At 36.2% G+C, this 21,486-nt stretch overlaps 1 protein-coding gene across 2 annotated transcripts in view; it reads left to right on the forward strand.

Moving 5' to 3' along the window:
- Positions 1 to 20,610, forward strand: part of LOC108681697 (protein HEG homolog 1) — a 53,744-nt gene extending 33,134 nt beyond the window's left edge. For both annotated transcript variants that reach the window (XM_018170757.2, XM_047883615.1), the window contains exons 11-15: positions 12,417 to 12,536; positions 15,057 to 15,165; positions 15,803 to 15,969; positions 16,709 to 16,839; positions 17,204 to 20,610. In XM_018170757.2, the coding sequence (XP_018026246.1) occupies positions 12,417 to 12,536; positions 15,057 to 15,165; positions 15,803 to 15,969; positions 16,709 to 16,839; positions 17,204 to 17,348 (672 nt within the window). In that variant the 3' untranslated portion in view covers positions 17,349 to 20,610. The remainder of the gene's footprint in view (positions 1 to 12,416; positions 12,537 to 15,056; positions 15,166 to 15,802; positions 15,970 to 16,708; positions 16,840 to 17,203) is intronic.
- Positions 20,611 to 21,486: the final 876 nt, after the last annotated feature.

A 21,486-nucleotide genomic window follows, 5' to 3' on the forward strand; every position in this document is an offset into this window, starting at 1 on the left:
ACACTTTATTTCCGGTAAAGCTCGATAGAGACGAAAATTCTTCAATATTTTCATGATTAAATTTATTTTGTGTTCAAAGAAAGATTCCAGCATTGTGACTCCTCGTGACAAAGTTATTCATCGAAACTATGAAAAAATAACTGGCTTCATTATCTCATATTGAAATTAATTTAGTCTTTTATCAATGTTAAACGACTTACAAAATATTCCACATCATTTTTTATTTCTTATTTCTAATACTTCTAACAATAATTCTAATATTTAATAGCCGAACTCGGCAGCTATATTTCTTTGAAAAAAAACTAGCATTCGACACATTTCCTGATAGAATTTTTCCTGTTTCGTGTTCCTTAATTGCAATAAGTCATGGAAAAAATGTTGTTCAACGGTAACTTTCTGAATAGACGTGCGCTAGGATTCCTTCAGATCTCGAAAGATGTGTGAACGCAAACTCGCCAGCCAAGACGAACGGACATGGCACTCGAAAAACTCCAATTTTTTAGCGAGAAAAAATCATTCCTATTGATGAATGTCCAGAAAAACTAGGGGGAAAAAATCTAACAATTGGCTTTGGAGTGTGGTTGGTTGAAATTAAATTCTTTAAAAAATCATGGTCTGGGCATTGGTGTTCAGGACATCAAATTTGATCATCAGAGTTAGTGCCAACTCATTTCGGCTGCCAAAAAAATTTTTTTTCGTTTTGCTCATCTTTCACTTTGTTAGCGTTCATCATTAATCATTTGCACACACAAAATTATGGAAAATCATCATAATTTATGTCATTAATGTTCTTTCGCAACAAGTGTAAGCTGGCCTCAAAACGTTGAATCAATAGACGAGTATTTGTGGAGAGAGCGACATCGTTGGTATACAGAGCAGATGTAGAGACGCCGCCGTGCACAAGTCAAGTTGTCGTCATAAGTCGTGAGGCTAGAAGGCGCGGTTATTCATTACAACTAAGGAGGCAACGCTACTGGAGTTGTTGGCGCATCCTGGCATAAATAAGTGCGAAGAAGCAGGCGCCGTGAGCCCTAAATAAGGTAGCAGCTGCCCACAGCTCCCAGCCTGTCTAGTTAACTCGACCGCTCATCGCCAGAGCCCCAGGCCAAGAAAACGCACCTTCCCCATAACGACTCAGAAATTTTTTCCTGCCCTAATTTGGAAGGTACTTTAGATGCCAGAATCATAGAGTCTGTTCCGCAACTGCTGCGCATTTTGCGCTCCTTGAAACAAAAGACTCTGCTACTCTGTTTTTGAAACAAAGACTCGAGAGATTTAACGCTGGCTCAATGTCTGGAATGTTATTTTTGCAACGTTTGAAAAATCCGAGGACATAACATCCTGTGAAGCCTTCCGGAAGTCTGAACTTTAGCATTATTTATTAAGGAATTCCATATCTCTTTCCCTAAAAATAATATTGAAGTCAGATTGAAAGTGAAACAGAAGAATAACAGTTCATCAGCAGAGAAGGTAAAATTTTGCGAATTTCTTTTAGTGCAATGTGAATGTCGATAAAATCCCACATTCTCTTTGTTACTCACATGACTCTATGCTGCTTCATACTTTGCAGAATTTATTGCTCTATCGCATCACCGTCGTAAGTCATAAGTGCATTAATTGCACCAAAATTTATAATAGTCTTTTTAAGCATCCGTTCCACACGTGTGGTGCTGTTTAGAACTCTTTCATATTATTTATCTATTTCAATTTTCACGGGAACAATCGTTGTAAGTAATTTTGCTTGCCTTCGCTTTATTCGCTAACAGTTTTCATCCGGTAGATGCAATTACGGGTTCTATTTACGCTCATTTTCACGTGTGTCTCGTTCATGCAATGCTTCTCTCTTGTTCGCGACATTATTGAATAAACCTGTGCTGATGTAGCCACCGTCTGGTCTCCTCTGCCATTTGTTCTCTCCCGGCTCAGACTGTAATTTTACGGTGCATGTGAAGAGCTGCTAATGGCCTTCGCCTTCACGGCTATAGGCCTGAATCCCGACAGGGATCCGATGAGAGGTTTTCACGTCATCAGAGCTTGTATAGAATACAGCTGACATCTTGGAAGGGATTTTGTCAGGAGAGTGAATAGAGGCTGGCGGCTCGCTGGGAAGAGACTTCATTCGTCGTCATTGCGTATGCGTGTTGAGCTTCCGCTCAGATATTGCCTCGCGTTGCGTTAGCGCAATTCTGCAATCGCTGTGATTGCGTACGTCTGTCACTCGCAGGGGAAGAAGGCATCGCAGTGCATGACGTGTTTGTGAAATCCAATGATAAATGTTCTTTAGTTTTTTTCATTTTTTCCCTCATGGGAAGCATTGATTAAATTCAATTAAAAATTTGCAAAATCTTTCAAATTAGGGCTGTTTTTTCGTCTTATTTATACTTCAAATGATACTAATTAATTAATGTGACTCGAAAAGTTCCTTACGTGAGGAATTATATTTATAATATGAGCAAAATTAATAGGTCGATATTTATATACAGAAATATTTTTATGCGCTTCTCGAGTTGAGTAAATTTTGAGTAAATTTTGAGTAAACTATCAAGGGAACTTTAAATGTGAAACAAAACAGAAACATTCTTTCAAATTTCCGGCAACAATTATTCTGAAATCAATTTCCCTGTGCTGAATTTTATGCCATAATTACTTGTATTGTAACACCGAAAGTAAAATGAGAATAGGGTCCTGAAACGAGGTTATGTTCCACCCCTAAATTCATACAATCACAGCAGCATTTCAAGCCTGCCATTCGGGCAGGTCCAAAGAGAGCTCCGACAAACTGCACGCCTGCTCAGCCTTTCATTCGCTTGGCAAGCGGCTTAGAATTTAATTGAATTTGAGCAGCAGAGGCAGGAAAATATCGGAAGCAGATGTGCCTTGAGCACAGCAAAATTTGATTGCTTTGAGCTCGTCAAGCTTCTTATTTTGCGCTCATTATCAGGAGAGTGCATGTGGTAGTCTCGCTGTAGATTTTGCTCCAGTCTACTTAAAATACAGACTTCTTATTTTACGGTTTAATGTGTACCGAACAGTCTAGAACGGCAAAGCTGTTTTTGGTACTCAACGGGGAAGAGTATTATAAATGTTGGTTCACTAAACAAAGTCATACTGTCCTCAGTAAAGAGGATCAGGTTTGAACGATAGATGTGTCCGAATTTAGAATTTGTGGTTAATAAATGATGCATCGAATTTAGGTTCCTTCAATATTGCTTGGAATAATGTCATATAAAATTTTGTATAGGCAGTTCGAAGTGTGGGATAATTCAGATTTTTAAAAATAATTCAATATTTTGGAATAAAATCGATGATAGGAATAATACTCAAAGATTTTTTCAATATGTGTATATTGTATAATAATATATATAATCAAGTACATTTTGGATTTTGAGCACGTGATTTAAGTTTTTCAGGTTTCCAGTTTATGGTCTTAATATTTTTGAGACACTGACCAAAAGAGCTGCTCCAATTTGTCACGCTTTCATAAAATTTCATGCGCAGATGACCAGCTTTGATTACAGGAATTTAACTGCCATTTAACACGAAAATACGCTTGTTGAACTCTACGCAATTTATGAAGTAATTTCATTTCAATGCATGAAGTTTCATCGTTTATTCAATTTTTGATTATTCAGTCTAGATGATGCCAATAAATATTTTGACAGATATATCATTTTGACCTAAAGTTGAAACCATTAACACGCCTTGAATCTCAGCCATTCTGTTTGCAGAGGTAACCTTAAGAAATATTTTCCTTCATTTGTTCGATTCAGCATTTAAGAAAAATGTTTTTAATTATTTTTGTTTGACGCTTGATTACTGAAAGTGATTCGAGTTGTAATTGTGATAGGTGGATGAGTGAACTTATATCAATTGAATCTTCGTTGGTCACTTTTGAAATTTTCGTCGAGATAATTCCGGTAATTTACTAGTTATGGTTGCTGGTTTTTAATAATCAGAGATCAGTAGTTGAAAACACATCAAATAAAATTTACCTGTTGCGGTTCCCAAAAAATGAAGCCTCGATGCCTTGTAGTTGCTGATTGCTTCATTTATAGCTGTTATGCCGACCGTGGCAGAAATGAAGCAGGACACTTTTTTGGCGCTCAGGTTTCGATTTACGGTCGCGTTCACTGGTCCTTAACTGAGTACCATTAGGATTTGGTTGACCTGCTTCCTGCCCTTAGTAAATTAATCTCGAATTAAAAACGAGCGAGGCATTAATGACCTCTAACGCCTCTATACAATCATTAATGATGTCCTTATAAGCTCCTCAGAAGTTTTGTCCATGATCATGATATGTCATGTCATGTTCGTCCTTTGTTGCGGAAATCAAAAAGCCACTCATGACTTGACTTGAAGTACACTTTTCCAGTTTATTGCAATGAAAATGTTTGCGAGATGTGATGAAAATTATGAAATATTATATTTAGTTCATAAAAATTTATTTCGCATTTTCTATACCAAATTCATTATTTCTACTTTCAATTATCCAGCAGTAATATTATTCGAGTAAATAGATAATTTTTTCTTCGCTTTAAAAAAATTAGATGCTAATATTAGGCCAATTAATGAGCGTATGATTACTAAATGATTCCTTTTGTCATTCGTTAATATTTAGGTTATCCCTATAAATTATGTTAACATGAATCGATATTCAGCGGAAATTTGTTTTCAGTTTTTGCTTATACTTCCTTCTAACTCTAATGTAATTCTGCTGGAATTAATTTTTTCAACTACAGTCTTCAACTGACAATGATTGTGTTTCTGAGCACGGCATTCACAGTCGAATTGCAGGTCCACTTTAACCCTAAACGGTGACTGAGACAAAAATGTCCCGCGTAGCCGGCTGTTAGGCCCCAGGATTGATTGGCTAAGCCTCGGCTGCTGTAGTTTGCACTAACGCTGCCCAAATTGGCCGCCTGCCGAGACCGTTAAGCCTGACGGCTATGACGTCGCCTTTCTGCTAGAAACGGTTGTTGAAGCTCCTCTTGTCCATGTTTCGCAGAAAAGAATTTTTGGAAATTCAGCAAACTGCTATGAAATGTAACTGACAAGTGTTCTTTTTCATTTCTGTTAGTTTTCATTTCTGTAGAAGTATTACTTCATTACTTTCAACTTTTTTTACTTTTTTTATTAATAAATTTGAATTTGTTTGACCGAAAAAAACTGAGGTTGTTGCAATTTATCAATTCTGACGATTCTCTTTGTTGCCTTCAAGGCGAAAAATTCTCTTAGTTGCCTTCAGCCCCGACAACAAGTGAATTCTCTTATTTGCCTTCATTCCCGGGTTCCCATAGATCTTGTCATTTGTAGCGCTATGCAAAATCTCAGAGCTAAGACTAAGTTAATATTAAAGGAAGTTATAACCAAGGTATAGAGAAAGTTGGAGTAATGGCTTTTGCTTAGAAAATCTTTAAACCGCAAACGTGGTCTTTCCAACCCTTCTCTGAATCTAACTGACGAAGAAATCGTCAAAAAATATCCTGCTGTATCCTCGAGGTTCAGTTACCTCTCAGTAAATTACGACTCGACTTCTTACCGTCGCCGACGCTCGCTCAAGCACGCATCTCCATCATACCTGCCAGTCATATACTGGACTGCATTACTGCGCTTGAGAAGGATGGGCCTCAGGGGATGTCAGAACATGTCCAATATTCTGCCGTTAGACCTTCAACTTCTTGGGCCAATTTTTCCTCTCGCCCACCAGGGCTCTCTAGCTCCGTGATGTCATAAACTCTTACCCGGCACCGCCAGTCTTTCCAGAAGTTCGTGCCGTTCTATGCAATGTAGGTTGGAATTATTTCATCAGTCATGCCGTCTGAAAGGTTTAAATGTCCACCTTTCCCAGGTTGTCTAGAAATTCAAAAATTAAATTTTATTACCTTTTAAAAGTATCTTTTCACAATATATATGCATGATGTCTGACCGGTCGTTGTCGATAGACAGCTAAGAATCTTTGATCAGCGTGTAATGACGAGCTGCTCAGTATGGCAAACTGACAATGAGGATTTAAATTTGCCTCAGATAATTCTGCCACATCCAAGTCGTTAGTTTTTCTCCTAGTGGATTTTTGCTGTATTATGGACTTTCACAAATGTGGACAAGTTTTATAATTATTATATGCTAGGTACCATTGACGAGCATTATGGAAAACTCTACGAGAATGAGACAATTAACGAGCATTTGTAAAACTCTCCGAGAATGAGAATATTCACGAGTATTTCGTAAAACTAAGCCGCAGCAGCAATCACGATGCTTAAATTATCCGTTAGCATTATACTTGTAATAAAAGCATTATTTCCAGAGCAAAATAATCTTGAGGAGCTTTGCATGGGTTTGTCTTCGTTATTATTATTATTATGAAGCAATAACAATTAGTTATTGCTTCAATATTATGCCATTTTAACGCCGATGAAAATTCATTTGACAAATCTTTGGGAAGCCTCAAATAGAAATTCATCTCGAAGACCATTCCAACAATCTATTTGTTATGGCTATTGATACATTAAGAGGTATATGAATTCAAATCAATGTGTGATCAAAACAACATCTGCCACAGGCTTTGCAACCATGAACGTCGCTCAAATATGAAGGACAGCGTCGTTTTGCCCGGAGTGTTTCAAATTTCCAGCTTTTTTACTTTTCACCTCAAGTTTTTGGGATAAACTTTAAAGTACTCCATTTGTAAGAAATTTCGTAATGGCAGAAGCCCGGAAATTTTGACCAGAATTTTCCTTGGAGCCGACGGAAGCAATTCTGGTAACGGGACGCGCCGGCCTCAGGCTGACAAATGACCGCGGTTCCGCGATACCTTGGATAAGCTGTGTCTAAGATGAACGGTCTTCACAAACACTGCTTTATCTTGCCTAGGAAAAATATGGTGTTGCGACAGCTTGGATATGACACGAGGTCTGCTCACTCACCTCGATCACACGCATTACCGAAAGAAATTCGTTCACTTGTGTATCACTTGCCAAGTTCGTGCCAAGAAAACGTCAAATATTCTTCTGGAAACATGAAGCCGTTAAATTCGTGGTAAAACGTTGTGAAATATCTGCTAAATTGTAAATATTAGTTTAGATCAAAATACACCAGATTTCATGAGCATAATTTTATTTCACGTAAGCGACTCTAATGCTATGTCTCTTATTGTTAATATATTGCAAAAAAATTCAGCGAAAAGCTTTCTATTATTCTCTGAAGTGATTTTTTGGCTTTTCATATAAATTGTTATACGAGTTTAACAAAGTTCCATCTAATTATATAGTATCAACTATCAACAAAATAAATGCTTATGCAATGTATGCTGAAAAATTGCACTTTCGCCCATTGTATTTAAAATTAATTTTCATTTAAAATTCAATAAAATATACGAAAAAATGAACATTTATTCCTCAAACAAAAATAAAACGATGCTGTGCCCGGAAAGTTGCATTTAGGTTTTTATTTCCATCCCTCATTTAAAGCTATATGAACGATCTCAAAAGGAAGATATACATTTCATCAGGAAAAATTCCTGTGGAATCTCTATTGATGATTGATCGGACGTAAAACTGTCGCACTCGTTGTCGAGGAGGGATTATAGGCTTCGTTTATGCTCGCTTCAATACCGAGCTACAATTTCCATCCAATAAATCCTTGTATCAGGATACGCAAACTGACGGTGAGGTCGTTAATTAATATTAATGAGAATACTTGAATAGTTGCGCCGCACTCAAAATAAAATGTTTGGAAATTTCAAGCGTTCATTAGTTTATCGTCAAAATTCCCTGCATTGCATCAATGCCCGATTATATGGCACTGATTGTTCGATATTTGATACCGAATATCTGTGTTTAATACGAGCTGAATGCCATTTATGAAGATACCTCACGGCCTTAACTGCAATTTATTCGAATACATATCTTCAATAACTACCAAATAACCACTCCGTAAATTGATTAGTTAACAACGATTAATAATAACTGAAAAATTGAAAAAGAGGGCTATTGTCAGAAGTTAATAGGTCATTTGTTGCAAATGAATTCTTTTTCTAGTGTGATTTAAATTCTATAGTTGCGAATTCACCGTTGACACTATTACAGGCATTATTACACAGTCACTGAAATACTCGCTGTTATCAATTTAGCATATTACTGTTTCTATCATTTTGCTTGTCTTTGCAAATTAATACGGTATAAATTTAAATTTTCTTAGCAGATCAGTTACGAATTAAGTTTGAATACGCAAGTAAATATAGTTAAAATTTGAAGTTAAGTTAAAATTTGTATATTTTTAGTGTTTAAAGGTGTCAGTAGCATTTCGTTATTTCCAAGCTCCGGCTCTAAATTTGCATGATGCGCTCGGCCTGCTCACTGATCGTAAAATTCTTGCGAATTGCCCATTGAACTCGCCATTAACCCCCCACGTCCCTTCATTCTTGATCGTGCAATTCAGGAGTTCTTGATCGTGAAAACACAATATTCAAGAACTTGCTGTACGCATATGATCACTTGACTGTTTTGCGATACCATTGGTCGCCCAACCAGGTCCCACGTATAGCCTTTTCATTGCCGTGAACCTGGCATCTCTTTCGTCGTTCGAAAAGAAGAGTTGTTTCAATGCCGATATTTTGCTTTCGATCTCTCAATATTCCCAGCGATCGAAAATCGACAACCGATATTATGAGCATCTCGACAAACGTTGACTGTCGTTTTCGACTCAGAGCTCGAGCTTTATTTCTCCATTGCTCCTTCTAAGTCGCCATTTAGGAGACTAAATGACTCGCTTCTCGACTTACTTTAAATGCAGCTATTTTAAATTGGTTACTATTCTTCTGCTCGTCTTATGAGACAATTAGAATTTAAGACTATCTCATAGTGAGATAGTCCTTCTATCATAGAAAGACTACTATCATTTTAATAGTCATAGTCTTTCTATGAGACTATTAGAATTTAAGCTTCAAACGCCTCCAAGAAACAACAATAAAATTTCGTTATCTAAAAATCTACAGTAATTTAATTTCTTGTATTAAATCTACCTTAATTCCAGGAATCCGAATCCACTTGATTTCGATCATAAATAAATGTACGCTTAGTCACAATTAGTTTTAAGATTTCGCTTCCTGTAGTTTATGAATAAAAAGATTATATTTGACTATCACTAATACTTATAGCCGAGCAATTGCATCATTCACATTAATTTTCAACATTAGGGAACAAAACGAAATTTTAAATTTCATGAAAATTTCGGCAGCTGTACGTTGCAAACGTAGATAGGAAATGATATACTTGTATTGTGACTGCAATGAGCAGGAGAGCTGGCACACTTTTTCCAGTATAGACATGCCAGGCGTTTGAAGTTCGTCCTAATCAAAAAGATTAAAGCATTCTCGGTGGTCGGCCATCGGCCGTCCACTTGCCACCAATATGCCTGCCTTGAAATTAAAGTGAAGAGTGAGCTCTTCACTCGTCTTCTCGTATTTGGTCGAACGATTTCCTTTCCTGCCTTCTCCACGTGGCTGAGTCGCTCAGGGCAACGAAAATGCAAAGTTTTTTCAAGCGGCCACTTGTGTCGCCTCAGCGACCCTGAGCTCAAACATCTCCAGGGCATAGTCCATGTTTTTCCTGCCATCAAACGGATGGAATATCCCTGAATACAGTTATCATGATATTATGGCTTATTAGATCTAGAAATTTCCTACGAGTATATGATCCTGTATTTGCACATGCAATATCGAGTGTCAATAAGCTACTATCTTACTTAACGCGTTAGCTATTGTAAATTGAATCATTAACTGCAGGATTTAATTTTGCGTTTCATATATTATCGTTCTATTAAATTTCGTGAATTTCTAATATTTTTCGCGAATTCAAGGTGATTGTCTTTACTACTTCTCGAAATGTGAGAGCAAAAATAGTTTTATCTTTAATTATTTCAAAATTATTGATAAATCATTGGTTAACATTTTTATCCGTGTGTCATCAAACTCGCGCAACAGCGGAAAACAAATTTTCAATAAAGTCGTGCCAATTGAATTCAGTTTTTATTTATTATTGCTGTTTGATACAGCACAAACAAAAGAAAATCTTTTCGACATCCATCATTTGATTTACCCTCGGTCACTCTTTTATAGACCAGCAAATACGTGAGGGCATGATTTGTTCCTTCATATGTGGGCAAGTGTCAGGTCTCGCCGAGCGCCCCTCTTCTTGTTATGTTGTCCGCCCCTTGGAAGACCACAACTTCCGGCTCTGCGACTTTTATTGGCATTTGGCCGTCGCTAATTGAGGTCGCCTTCTGTTTCTCTGCTGAACTACAGACTATTGCATCGAGTTTACTTTCTCTTTGTAGAGATATATTGGTGTTGCGCGCCATGGAGTTTGGCATGAGTACAGCAAATGGGGTTAGCGGGATGTCGGATGTTTTGTTGAAGCAGCGCTGAAGAGAACAATAGCAGGTAGAATTAGTTGGTGGGAATGGGTCGAAGGAACTGAAAATTGTGTGAAGCAATCATTCATTTTGTTGAATTTGTTGCTGTTCAAATATTATTGTATCGTATTATAATATTATAGGATTATATTATGTTTTCTCAAACCGTTGCCCAGTGCTTCGGAGATGCGGAAATTTTCAATTCTTTTGCATACATTTTTGCCTATGTGAATTGTTAAGATCCTTCACAGACGATCTCCACGAGACGTCACTTCACAATCCACGTACGGTCATCACCTACATTTGGCACTATTTAATCATCATTAGTAACATCGCAGTCCAATATCGACGGCAATTAAGCACGAATCTAATAGCTTCAATTCGGAACTCCCTTCGTATGCAGCTCTGAATTCAGTATAATCACTTGAAGCGAGTGATCTGCGTAGGTCGTTTCCAAACTTTCGGTACTCGCCTTACGTTCACTGAGACTGACTGGCGGTATTTGAAATTTTTATTTACTTACATCTTATGGCTCGTATACTTAATTGTTAAGTTGACGCACGCGTATCAATTATTGAGGTCTGAAATAACGAAGCATCAGTTTGTCAATTTTCCATTCTGGATCTGAGGAAAGGCGCTTTCTTTGAAAAATGTCTATAACTGATCAATTAATATTACGTCAAATAACAATTTGATCATTGATTTTTTTAAATATTCAGTAATATTTTTCATTATTTGTTTTTGCTCTGTAGCTCATTTTTGTGTCAGTCAAGTGTCATATGCGGCGCTGTTGTAGCTCACGTGGACAGTTTTGTGTCAGCAATTAAAGTGTCGAATGTAGCACTTCTGTAGCCCGTATATCAGCCGTCCTCGCGACACACTCGTGTCTGTGGCCGTACTTCTTTGCATAAGACGATGGCTCCGAAGGCTGTAGACCCAGACACGCTTTACGAGATCTGATTTGCTTATAAATTGGAGCTCAACCTTGCAGGGAGCTCTCCACGACACGTCCAGCGGGTGCCTCAGTGGCTACAAATGACTTCTGATGCCGACTTCCCCTAAAGAATGTTAACGTGGCCGATGAGTGTGTTGACGTTTATCACTTATACGCCTAATGATCACCAGAGAACGAAATCCAACCACGTGTTTCGTCATTTTCAAATATGTCACCAAAGCCCTTGTTTAAAAAATATTCTTATTTACGAAATTTTGGAAGGCCTAAATTGGGTAAATATTTTGAAATTGTTTATTCGCTGATGTTATTAATTTTTTTTTAACATTCACCGAGGGTTGTACTTCTGCAGCATAATATTAAATAATTAGTGGCTTAGGAATAATTATTAATGTAACGAGAAATTTCGTGTATATGGATAACAAAAATCGTGATGGTGGATCAATATATTAAATTTTTTTCTTTTAAAGGCCTCCCACACTCACCATGCCAACAAAAAGGAATTAATTTTATTTGTATATTATTTGTATATTATATTATTATTATATTAACGCTTGATAGAGATTAATGTATTACATATAATATGTGCCACATTATAAAGGATTTTTTTGGACAATATTAACGGATTCAAGAGCCTTCATTACAATTAAATTCAAAGTAATATTTTTTTGTTACATTTTGAATGACGAAGACTTGGTTATAATTTTTGTTACGCCAGGTTATAATTTTACGTCAGTTAGAATATATCTCTAGGTTCTCGGCCTGTGGCCATTTTGCACTCGTTTCTTTAGATTTTCCATATTTTCGTTCTGAATAAATATTTCTGCAAGCATTTCGATAACCACACCCCAACTTGATCCCTCTGCCATTAGATGAGGTATTGGAGGCCATATATCGTAACTGATGATATTAATAACTATTACTCTTTACGCTCACCACCTTGTTGTTAGTTGCAGGGAAGAATTTTTTATCTAGACACACATTATACATGATAATAATAATTCCGCTAATTTATAGCATAATCATCACTTTAATCTCGTTTTGTTCTCTACAGGTAGACATGTGTCGTCCTGACCCATGTCCGCAGAGCCGCGTGTGCCTGGACAAAGGCAACAGCTACTCGTGCGAGTGCCTTGCTGGGCTGCCTGAAGACGACTGTGGTCCACATACAAAGGTGCGGAGCAAAGACTACCAGACTGCATGATCTACCAGACTATCATTCAGAGATTGGTTATGGTACGAACAATCCCTACAGTTAAAGCAAACAGTAATGATACGCTTAAGCTACGTCACATGGCTAATAGGCATAAAAGTGTGGTGAAGTATCATTCAGTGATTTGTTATGGTACGAACGATACCTGCAGTTAAAACAAACTGTAATGATACGTCTAAGCTACGTCACTTGGCTAATAGGCATAAGAGATTGGTGAAGTATCATTCAGTGATTTGTTATAGCACGAACGATACCTGCAGTTATAACAAACTGTAATGATACGCTTAAGCTACGTCATTTGGATGGTACGCATAAAAGATTGGTGAAGTAAGCTAACGCTCCACGTTTGCCGCATAATTTTTATTTAAATAATGAAATCAAAATTACATAAAAATCATAATCGTCCAGTTTTATTTGGCACAGGAAGTAAACCTGTGGCTGAATTATGAATATGAATATTATGTTTGCTTTATAAAAAAATACAGTATTTACGTATCCCTGCCGCGCCCAAGCAAAATTCTGAGAAAATATTTATCAAGTTAGAAAAAAAAATTAAGTTTACATTAGACATGCAAATTTAACACATAAATTCTTGTCTTTCTGATTTTTAATGGGTTAATAGAGAGGAGAATCCCCTCTCCTAGGCATTGTATTCCAATAAATAAAATTATTTCTTATAATTATCACAATAATCTAACAACATCGATGGTCTGAATCAGTAATAACGCTACCGTTTTATGTGTTCATCAATAATTTTGGCGAAATGGACATTGCACTGTGATACTATTGTTCTAGATAGACAAATTCGGCACTAAAGTTTGCCCAAGGAAAGGGCAAGGTTTGCCCACTCTGCCCAAGGAAAACATTTTACGTCAAAAATAATTGTCCCTGTCGCAAATAAAACAAAATGGTTGAAAGGATATTTCACGACATTCCCTTGCGTCACAACATGAGGCCGAACATATTACGAGTTCGCCTTAGTTAGCAATTTTTGTGAATCTAGTTCGAAAAAAAAATTATTCAAGCACAAGATGAAAACATCTAAAATTCTTCAAAATGTTTCCAGGTTTGATAACGTAGTCATGGATAGTTTTTAAACCATTTTAGTACCATATAGACCATATATACCATGAATGAAATTGGGTTCTTTTTCTCTGGATGTGTTTAAATAATCAAGACGATAACGGGACTCGCACGCATAAAAGTTTGTCTCCGTTTTTGCCTTAAAGAATTTATCACGAAAATACCGATTTCTTCGTTGAATGCAAAGAGTAGCCTAATTGTTTCAAGAAAATTCAAGAACAATAAATATTTACATGAATAGAACGGCAAACCCACTTGCTGTTATTTCACACCGGTATTATATTATATCAATCAAAAGTCAAAATATGTATGAACATTTTTCTCGATCACGCCGAATCATACCTTTATCCAACAGCAAACCCATTTGCAGTTATTTTATACCGGTATTATATTTTATCAATCAAAAATCAAAACATATATGGACATTTTTCTCGACCACGCCGAATCATACCTTTATCACCAGTATTTTACGAAACTGAAGCTGGTCAGCTCAAAATCAAATTTTGTTCCCCTGATGCAACAATTGATAACTTGGACTGACGCCGGATCTCTAGGACGCCCGACTGACACTGATCACATTGCGCACAACACAATCTCTGTTCCCTGACCAGAATCGCTGCCTTAGGTTTCCCTTCGATTCGTTGATGAAAGGAGCCAGTAATTTACTGCAGACGTGGCCGTATATTGAATTGATAGATTAATTGATTCAGGCGACATTCACAGGCTTCCATAATAAGGAGCTTGGTTGGTTTAATCTGTGACGTTCACATGGTCTGCAATGCTGGCGAAAGCTTCATTCTCGTCGATGTCCTTGCACACATTGTGCAAATATATTATTTTGTGATTCATATATTCCACAGTATATTCCGCAGGTTAAACAACTGTCTTAAAGTAATATAATTTTTACTGTTTGATTAATTCAAATTCAATGTGACACAGACTTTAATAACTGTGACGCACTAATGCCTTTTTTAGTATATTCCACACACTATCCACAGTATATTCCGCAGGTTAAACAACTGTCTTAAAGTAACATAATTTTTTCTGCTTGATTATTTCAAATTCAAGGTGTTACAGACTTTAATAACTGTAACGCATAAATGCCATTTTTATTTATGAAATATCCTTGTGCGGTAACTGAATTTTTACATTATTGAGTTACATCACCATCACTTCATCATAAATTTAAAGACTCCTGCATTTGGTTGTCTCTCCAGTGAGCGAGTAATGTAATTTATAAAAAACTCTACATTCTAAATGTTAGTGACGAAAAAAGAAAATATAATCGAACCAGTTTGTGCTGTTGAACGACTGATACAGTTATATAAAATATAATTAGGTATATGTGCTGAGACATAAATAATTTCAGATCGGTTATTGATGTTTTTTATGTTGCAGGTTTGTGACTCAAACCCTTGTCAAAATGGAGGCACGTGCTGGAGCATGGCAGAGACATGGAGCTTCTTCTGTGCCTGCCGACCAGGATTCACGGGCGGCATGTGTGAGGGTGAGGGTGTACATCTTCACCATCATCATGTTTATTGGTCTTGCATTACTAAATCTTCGTAATTTCTTGGTGTAATTTCTAAATTTGTCTTGCATTTCTTGGTGAGAACCGGGTTGTATTTATACCCTTCAGTTCAACGCTGCGACGGTATTTTTCAATACTTTACCCGGCATTGTTTACACGAACTCGGACGTATTGTATGTTGCTCTATCTATATCTTCTTGGAGGAAAGTAGATGTAAGAAAACGATTACAATGATAGTGCTTTTAACTGGTACAAATGATCTCAGGACGACCATAATACAAATAATGAATAACCGCAACGCATTTCATGCGGCAATTCCATTTGTCTTGTCATCGTCCGATACTATTTGCTCTAATAAAATTTTGAGTCAATTAAAGATCTAATCTGTGCTGCAGCTGCCGTGATCAAACTGTATTTTAATTCACTTCTCTGCGAATTGTATTGCATTGTAGTTACTCATTATTGAGGCACTCATCCTTATTTTCCCAGTAGTATATATTATATTCCCAATATTCCCAATATATATATTATATTCTCATATTCCCAATATTAAATATTGTTCAACGCTCTACACAAGAAGATGCTGCAATATATACAATATTATTATCCTTAGAGCTGCAGGTGCTGGAGACCGTAGGTAGCATGGGCACCTTAGACCCTCCGCTGCTGCACGACGACCAGCCTGCTCCTCCGCTGTCGACGCTACCGTTCGGTGACGTGCATAACGTCTACGTCGCTGCCACCGTCCTCTCCTGCGCACTGCTCATCTTCGCTGTTGTGGTAACGCCATGCGAGCAGCAGAATATGTTTTGATTTTATTCCGGGACTCCCGAGTCCATAGGCATCAAGTTTTTGCGGGTTCAAATTATTTAAGTAAATAATGAATGTTTTACACGTTGTTTTTGGCTGCTGTTCAATTCTAGTTTTTCTGTGTTTTTCAGACTATACGCATGACCTAGATTAAAAAGTTAGCTGTAGCTTTATACATTTTGAACTGGATTTAAAAATTTCACCATATCGGTAAAAGAAACACTAAAATAATGAGGCCGAAAATGTACTCGGTTTAACCAGGTTCATAATGAATTCAATTATTTCCGAGTTCTTTCCATTGAATTACTGGAAGTCATCTATTCTTAACAGGTATAAAGTTATGTAGAACTGAATAGTCAAAAGCGTACTGCCTCAGAAATAAGAATTACATTTTACAAACTTGTCAGTCATCGTTTTTTCTGAGCAGAAAAACAGTCCACGGAAATTGAATCGAACATTCAGTTAATTCTGCAATTGCCAAAATTTCATTGAAATTCACATTTTGCTACTCAGTAGCCTACAAAGACTGAAATGGATTTTCTCCTCCTTACAAGACCTATACAATTCTTATATGACTATTTTTACGCGAACGAAATCTGTTTTATGCTTTCACAAAATTAAAAAAAATTATGAAAATTTACAAAATATTGAAGTTGATATTAAAAAAGCATTTGATGCACAATTTTTTCGAAGTTTCTTATGTATTCAGGTTGGCGCTTGCCACTGCCGCGTTAACAGAACCTACCGCAAGTGTCTGGTTGCAATGCCGTGTGCCGGTCGAGACCAAACTCCCTGCAGCCTCCGCAGGGCCAGACACAACAACCTACTGGAGAAAGCGAGGTTAGAGAAGCGTAAAATGATTAAATAGTTGTAAGATTTATGCATGAATTGTAATAAAAAATTTAATATTAAAAATCATTTATGTGCTCGTATCTATACGAAGAATAATGGAACACTTGTTTCTCAATAGCACCCATACCATCCAGACTGCAAGCGTTAGATCATATACATTTCTTATCACTTGTATTCAAGCTCGTTGAGTTTAAATTTAAATTAATTTTCATCAGGAAGGTTTCAACATAAGTATCCTATATTACTTCGTCAAATGCTGTCTCGCTCAACAAAGTACCAATGTTGGTCCGAAACCACACGTTGGTCTCTGAAATCCAACACACTGTGAAATTCACTGAAATTCTTTGCACAGGAGGGAGCGCAACAGCGTGCTACGTCTCGACGCAGACTGCGACGGCTCATCGCTACCGATGACATCACCAGGCGCCTCGTCTGCCGACAACATATTTTACAACATGGATATGTGTGACAACCAAGAGCTGCCGCTTATTAAATAAGTGGTACCTTACTTATACCGAGAAAAAGTTATATTATGTCTTTTTTGCTCATGCATACGTCATAGCGTATCGAAGTGAAATGCACATTTCAATAAATGAGAAAACTAAGCCAGTATTAGGTTTTTCGATTTCTTCACTCAGATGGCAACCATTTTTAAATTATTCATTTGTATACAGTTGGCTGATATTATTGAATGAAAACATATACCTATTTGGCTTCAATTTTCAACACAATGCTGTAGAAATTTTTTCCTCCAATCTCAATCGTAATGAAGATTTTATCGTTACTTTCCATTCGTGCAAGAAGAAATGATAATCATGACGGACATGAATCTCACAGGGCACAAAGAACGAACTCAACAATAATGTTTCTGGACTATTGACATCATATGACAAAAGTTGCATTTAATAATGCATAAAAAACTTCCAATCAGCAATCTGTAATCAATTTCAAAATATTCGCACATAGAATCCATTTCGACGCTTCTGATGATAATTTCGATAATTAATGTGCCACATTTATATTTTGGATTCAATTTAGTCTTCCGGTTATTCGGAAGCTTATCAAGGTGCCAAAATTAGTGAGCCTGTCTTCCCCGTCACTTCACAATTCATAAAGAATTACGGGAAATGCACATCATAATTCATAATAAATTCAAAAAGAATGTAAAGTCCTCACATGCTGTCAGCAGCAGGCTTACTCAAACTGAATGAATTTCTGTGAGCATTCAGAAATTAGGTCGATACATTTATTCAGTTCTCACACATTAATTAAATACTACATTTATTCTTTCACAAACTCAAAAATTAAGAATTTCAGCATATTATGCATAAGTGGTTTCCACGTAGATTCATTGTCTTGATTTATTTCAAATTCCCCCAACGAAAATCCCATTTATATTTGAATATTTTCTAACATAAATATATTTTGTATAACCAGGTTGGCAACTATTCGAAATCTAAAATATGCTCGCAGCTTTGAATGGTTTCAACTATCATATTCGCTCATATTAGGCTGTTCTCGCCTGCCAAGTACAATGCTAATCTATGATTTAAATAATAATTGATTGTATTTACAAAGAAGATATCCACTGTACTTTGTAGGACTTGTTGATCTGAAAGTTAAAGCTATTCATGTTTCAAACGCATGTTTTGGCATGTCAGGAGCACATTTTGAAAATTTTATACAATTCAACGCATGAATTGGAATTTTAAGGGCGTTTAGAAAAATGACGAAGAATTTTACAGTATTTCTTTATATACTAAAAAGGTTAGGTCTCGCCATACCCTGTGAAATACTTCCATTCGTTATCCTACATTTCATTCAGTCCAATCAATTTATCAGTTTGTGTGTTTAAAATACTGAATAAAAAATTACCAGGTAACTATAAATAGTTCTCACCGCTACAGAAAGATGATTATAATCATGATTTCGTCATATTAATGTCATCAATCCAGACCATATATTAGAGTTCTGAAAAATGTAAATAATTAGCTAGTCGCTAATAACTAAACATTGCTAGTATAAGTCGACATTGTTAATCCATTATTTTTTTGAATACCTTGATGCAAAAATTGGATTGCAAAAAAATGATTTTTCTAATTTACAAATCGCATGGAAACTTGGTACTTGAGTAGGTTATATTATCAACTGTCTTCGTACCCAATATTTTTACTCAACAAAGTATTTTAGCAATAAAGTAACATTCAGTTTTCCGTGTTGAAATTATGGTTTTAAAATCCGAAACTAAACTATTAAATTCTAATTATTACTACATTTGCAAAAAATGTGTATGCCTGTGTGAATAATATTGAAATTTCACCATCCTGTCAAATTATGAAGTAAAATTTTGGATATTGCGGGAATATAGACATTATTAATCTGAGCTAACATGAAGCATTTGTTTAAGTGTTCAAAATTGAGCATGGATTCTTTCGTTATTAGTTTTTTTTCAATCAGAAAGGCTCTGATATTTACCAAGCTTTCATAGAGCACATTTTTATCACATGTTATAGAAGCTTCTTCAATTAAAGGCCATTAGTTTTGTTGACCCCTTTGTTCAAAATATTCCTAGTGAAAGTATTTATTTGTGCCTCCGTTTTTAAGTATAAAGATCAATCGCAGGCTATTTGAAGTTTCTGCGGTCAAGCCACGCATCTCAGTTTCCCTGGCGCAGAGACAAGTATAGCGCTCTATGATTAAGCTTATTATATTTTATTTACTACTATAACTGAGATGGTTAAATATGCTGTAAATAATGTATGATAGAATAGGTTTGCTTCTCTTTCTTCTCGTAGTAATTGCTTCTGTCATGTTATTTCCGCACTACCCAAGCTTAGCTCGCTTACATTAGTACGGTAGTTTGTCCCTTCTTTGTAGGTAAAGTTTACTACAAATGATTCTTAACAAATAAATTAGACTTTGAAGAATCTGTTTATTTCTTTTAACTATTACTAGACTTTTCATTAATAGATTCGATAGATGGAGACCTCAACTTTTATTGATACCAAGCATTATAAAATTTTTTCACAGTTAAGTTCTACTAAATCATTTTAAATTTTATAGTAGTGAATGATTATCGTATCATTGACAGTATCCGTTCATTTAGTGCCAAAAAATACTCATCAATTAATTTCATTTCAATTTCATTTCTTTTTTCATTAATTCATGTCACTATTGTCGTTAGGTACGATTGTGAAATTAGCACATATTTTAGTTGAACTGAATTCAACGTGTGAAGATTTAATGTACGCATGTTGTTATCTCTGACTAAGAGAAATGAAGATGTCAAAATCATGTAGAAAACCAAAATGTGACTGACCTTAATCATTGAATACAAGACGGCTAAAACTTGGGGATGAATCTAAAATTGCAGTTTTTTAAATGAGCAAGTTTTAGACATTTCATTGTCGACTCTAGGACTTTATTCCAAGTCGCAACATACATGGGTACGAAACAGTCATGGAGGACTCTCCAATCTCTCTACTATATATATATATATGCGATATAAAAAATGTTAGCCCGAATTCATTTACGATATTTCAGTTATGAAAGCAACTGCAATGCTTTGATGTGCGTTTGGATGCCCCATGTACAGTATAGGGAGTCATGCACGTCTCGAATCGTGAGCTTTCGGGGGATTCCTTCCAAAAAACTTCGTATGTCTTGCCTTAAATCGAGTCTCGAATCGTCCATTGTTTTGTCATTCCATAATATTTATTATATGTATAGACCATAAATGCTAGAAATACATTTGAAGTTGGAAACTTGTTTAAAATATCCATATATCAGTTTTTACATAGCATACCCCGAGAAAAATTGTTTGGAAAGGCAAAATCAACTGAAACTCCAGTGCATTGTACAGGTTTGTTTGCATGTTCATTGTAATAGCGATGATTAAATGCATTTAAACCAGAGAATCATCTCCTAATTGGGGCTAACGTGCATCAGAGGTCGAGTACAAAAAATATTGGTTGTATATTTTCCTGATACTTTTATAGGAAATTAGCTCGAAATTAAACGCACAAGTATAAAAAAATCAGACAAGCATGAACGTTTGTTAAGGTACCGAAATATTGGGAGCTTTTTTGCTCCAGGATACTGACAACTGAAGTTTGACTGGAACGTCGTAACAGAGATATATACCGATGCTTTGGAGCAAGTGGGAGCTGCCTGCATATCGCTGAAATAAATCTTTAAAAAAATTACATTCCTGTTCAGAAATATTCCAAAATGTTATTTTGTGGCTACTTCCTGACTTATAATAGACCACCCTATTATATTAATTAAAATCCTTACTCACTATTACTTGGGAAAATCATTCGTAATTCTACTAATAATTACTATGAAAAAGTCCCAACAAATGCAGAAAAATCGAGGGTTCTGTTACTCCTGCTTACGGTTTTATTTTTACGCATAATTATTGCAGTAACATGCCGTTCCCATTTCCTGAAGTCCTTTCATGTTACCGAGTCTTCTTGCTACCTTGCATCACTCGCAGCTGAAAATTTTTCACAAACATGGGCCGTTGGTGCCGGCCTAAGCTAGAAGCGCCCTGTCAAAAAATTTCGTGAAATGGTCTTGGTTAACCGTGGCTTACAATGCTGGGGACTTCGATGCTGTATGCTCTATATTTTT

Source organism: Hyalella azteca, unplaced genomic scaffold (genome assembly GCF_000764305.2).
Source record: "Hyalella azteca isolate HAZT.00-mixed unplaced genomic scaffold, Hazt_2.0.2 contig13331, whole genome shotgun sequence".
Taxonomy (NCBI): Eukaryota; Metazoa; Arthropoda; class Malacostraca; order Amphipoda; family Hyalellidae; genus Hyalella; species Hyalella azteca.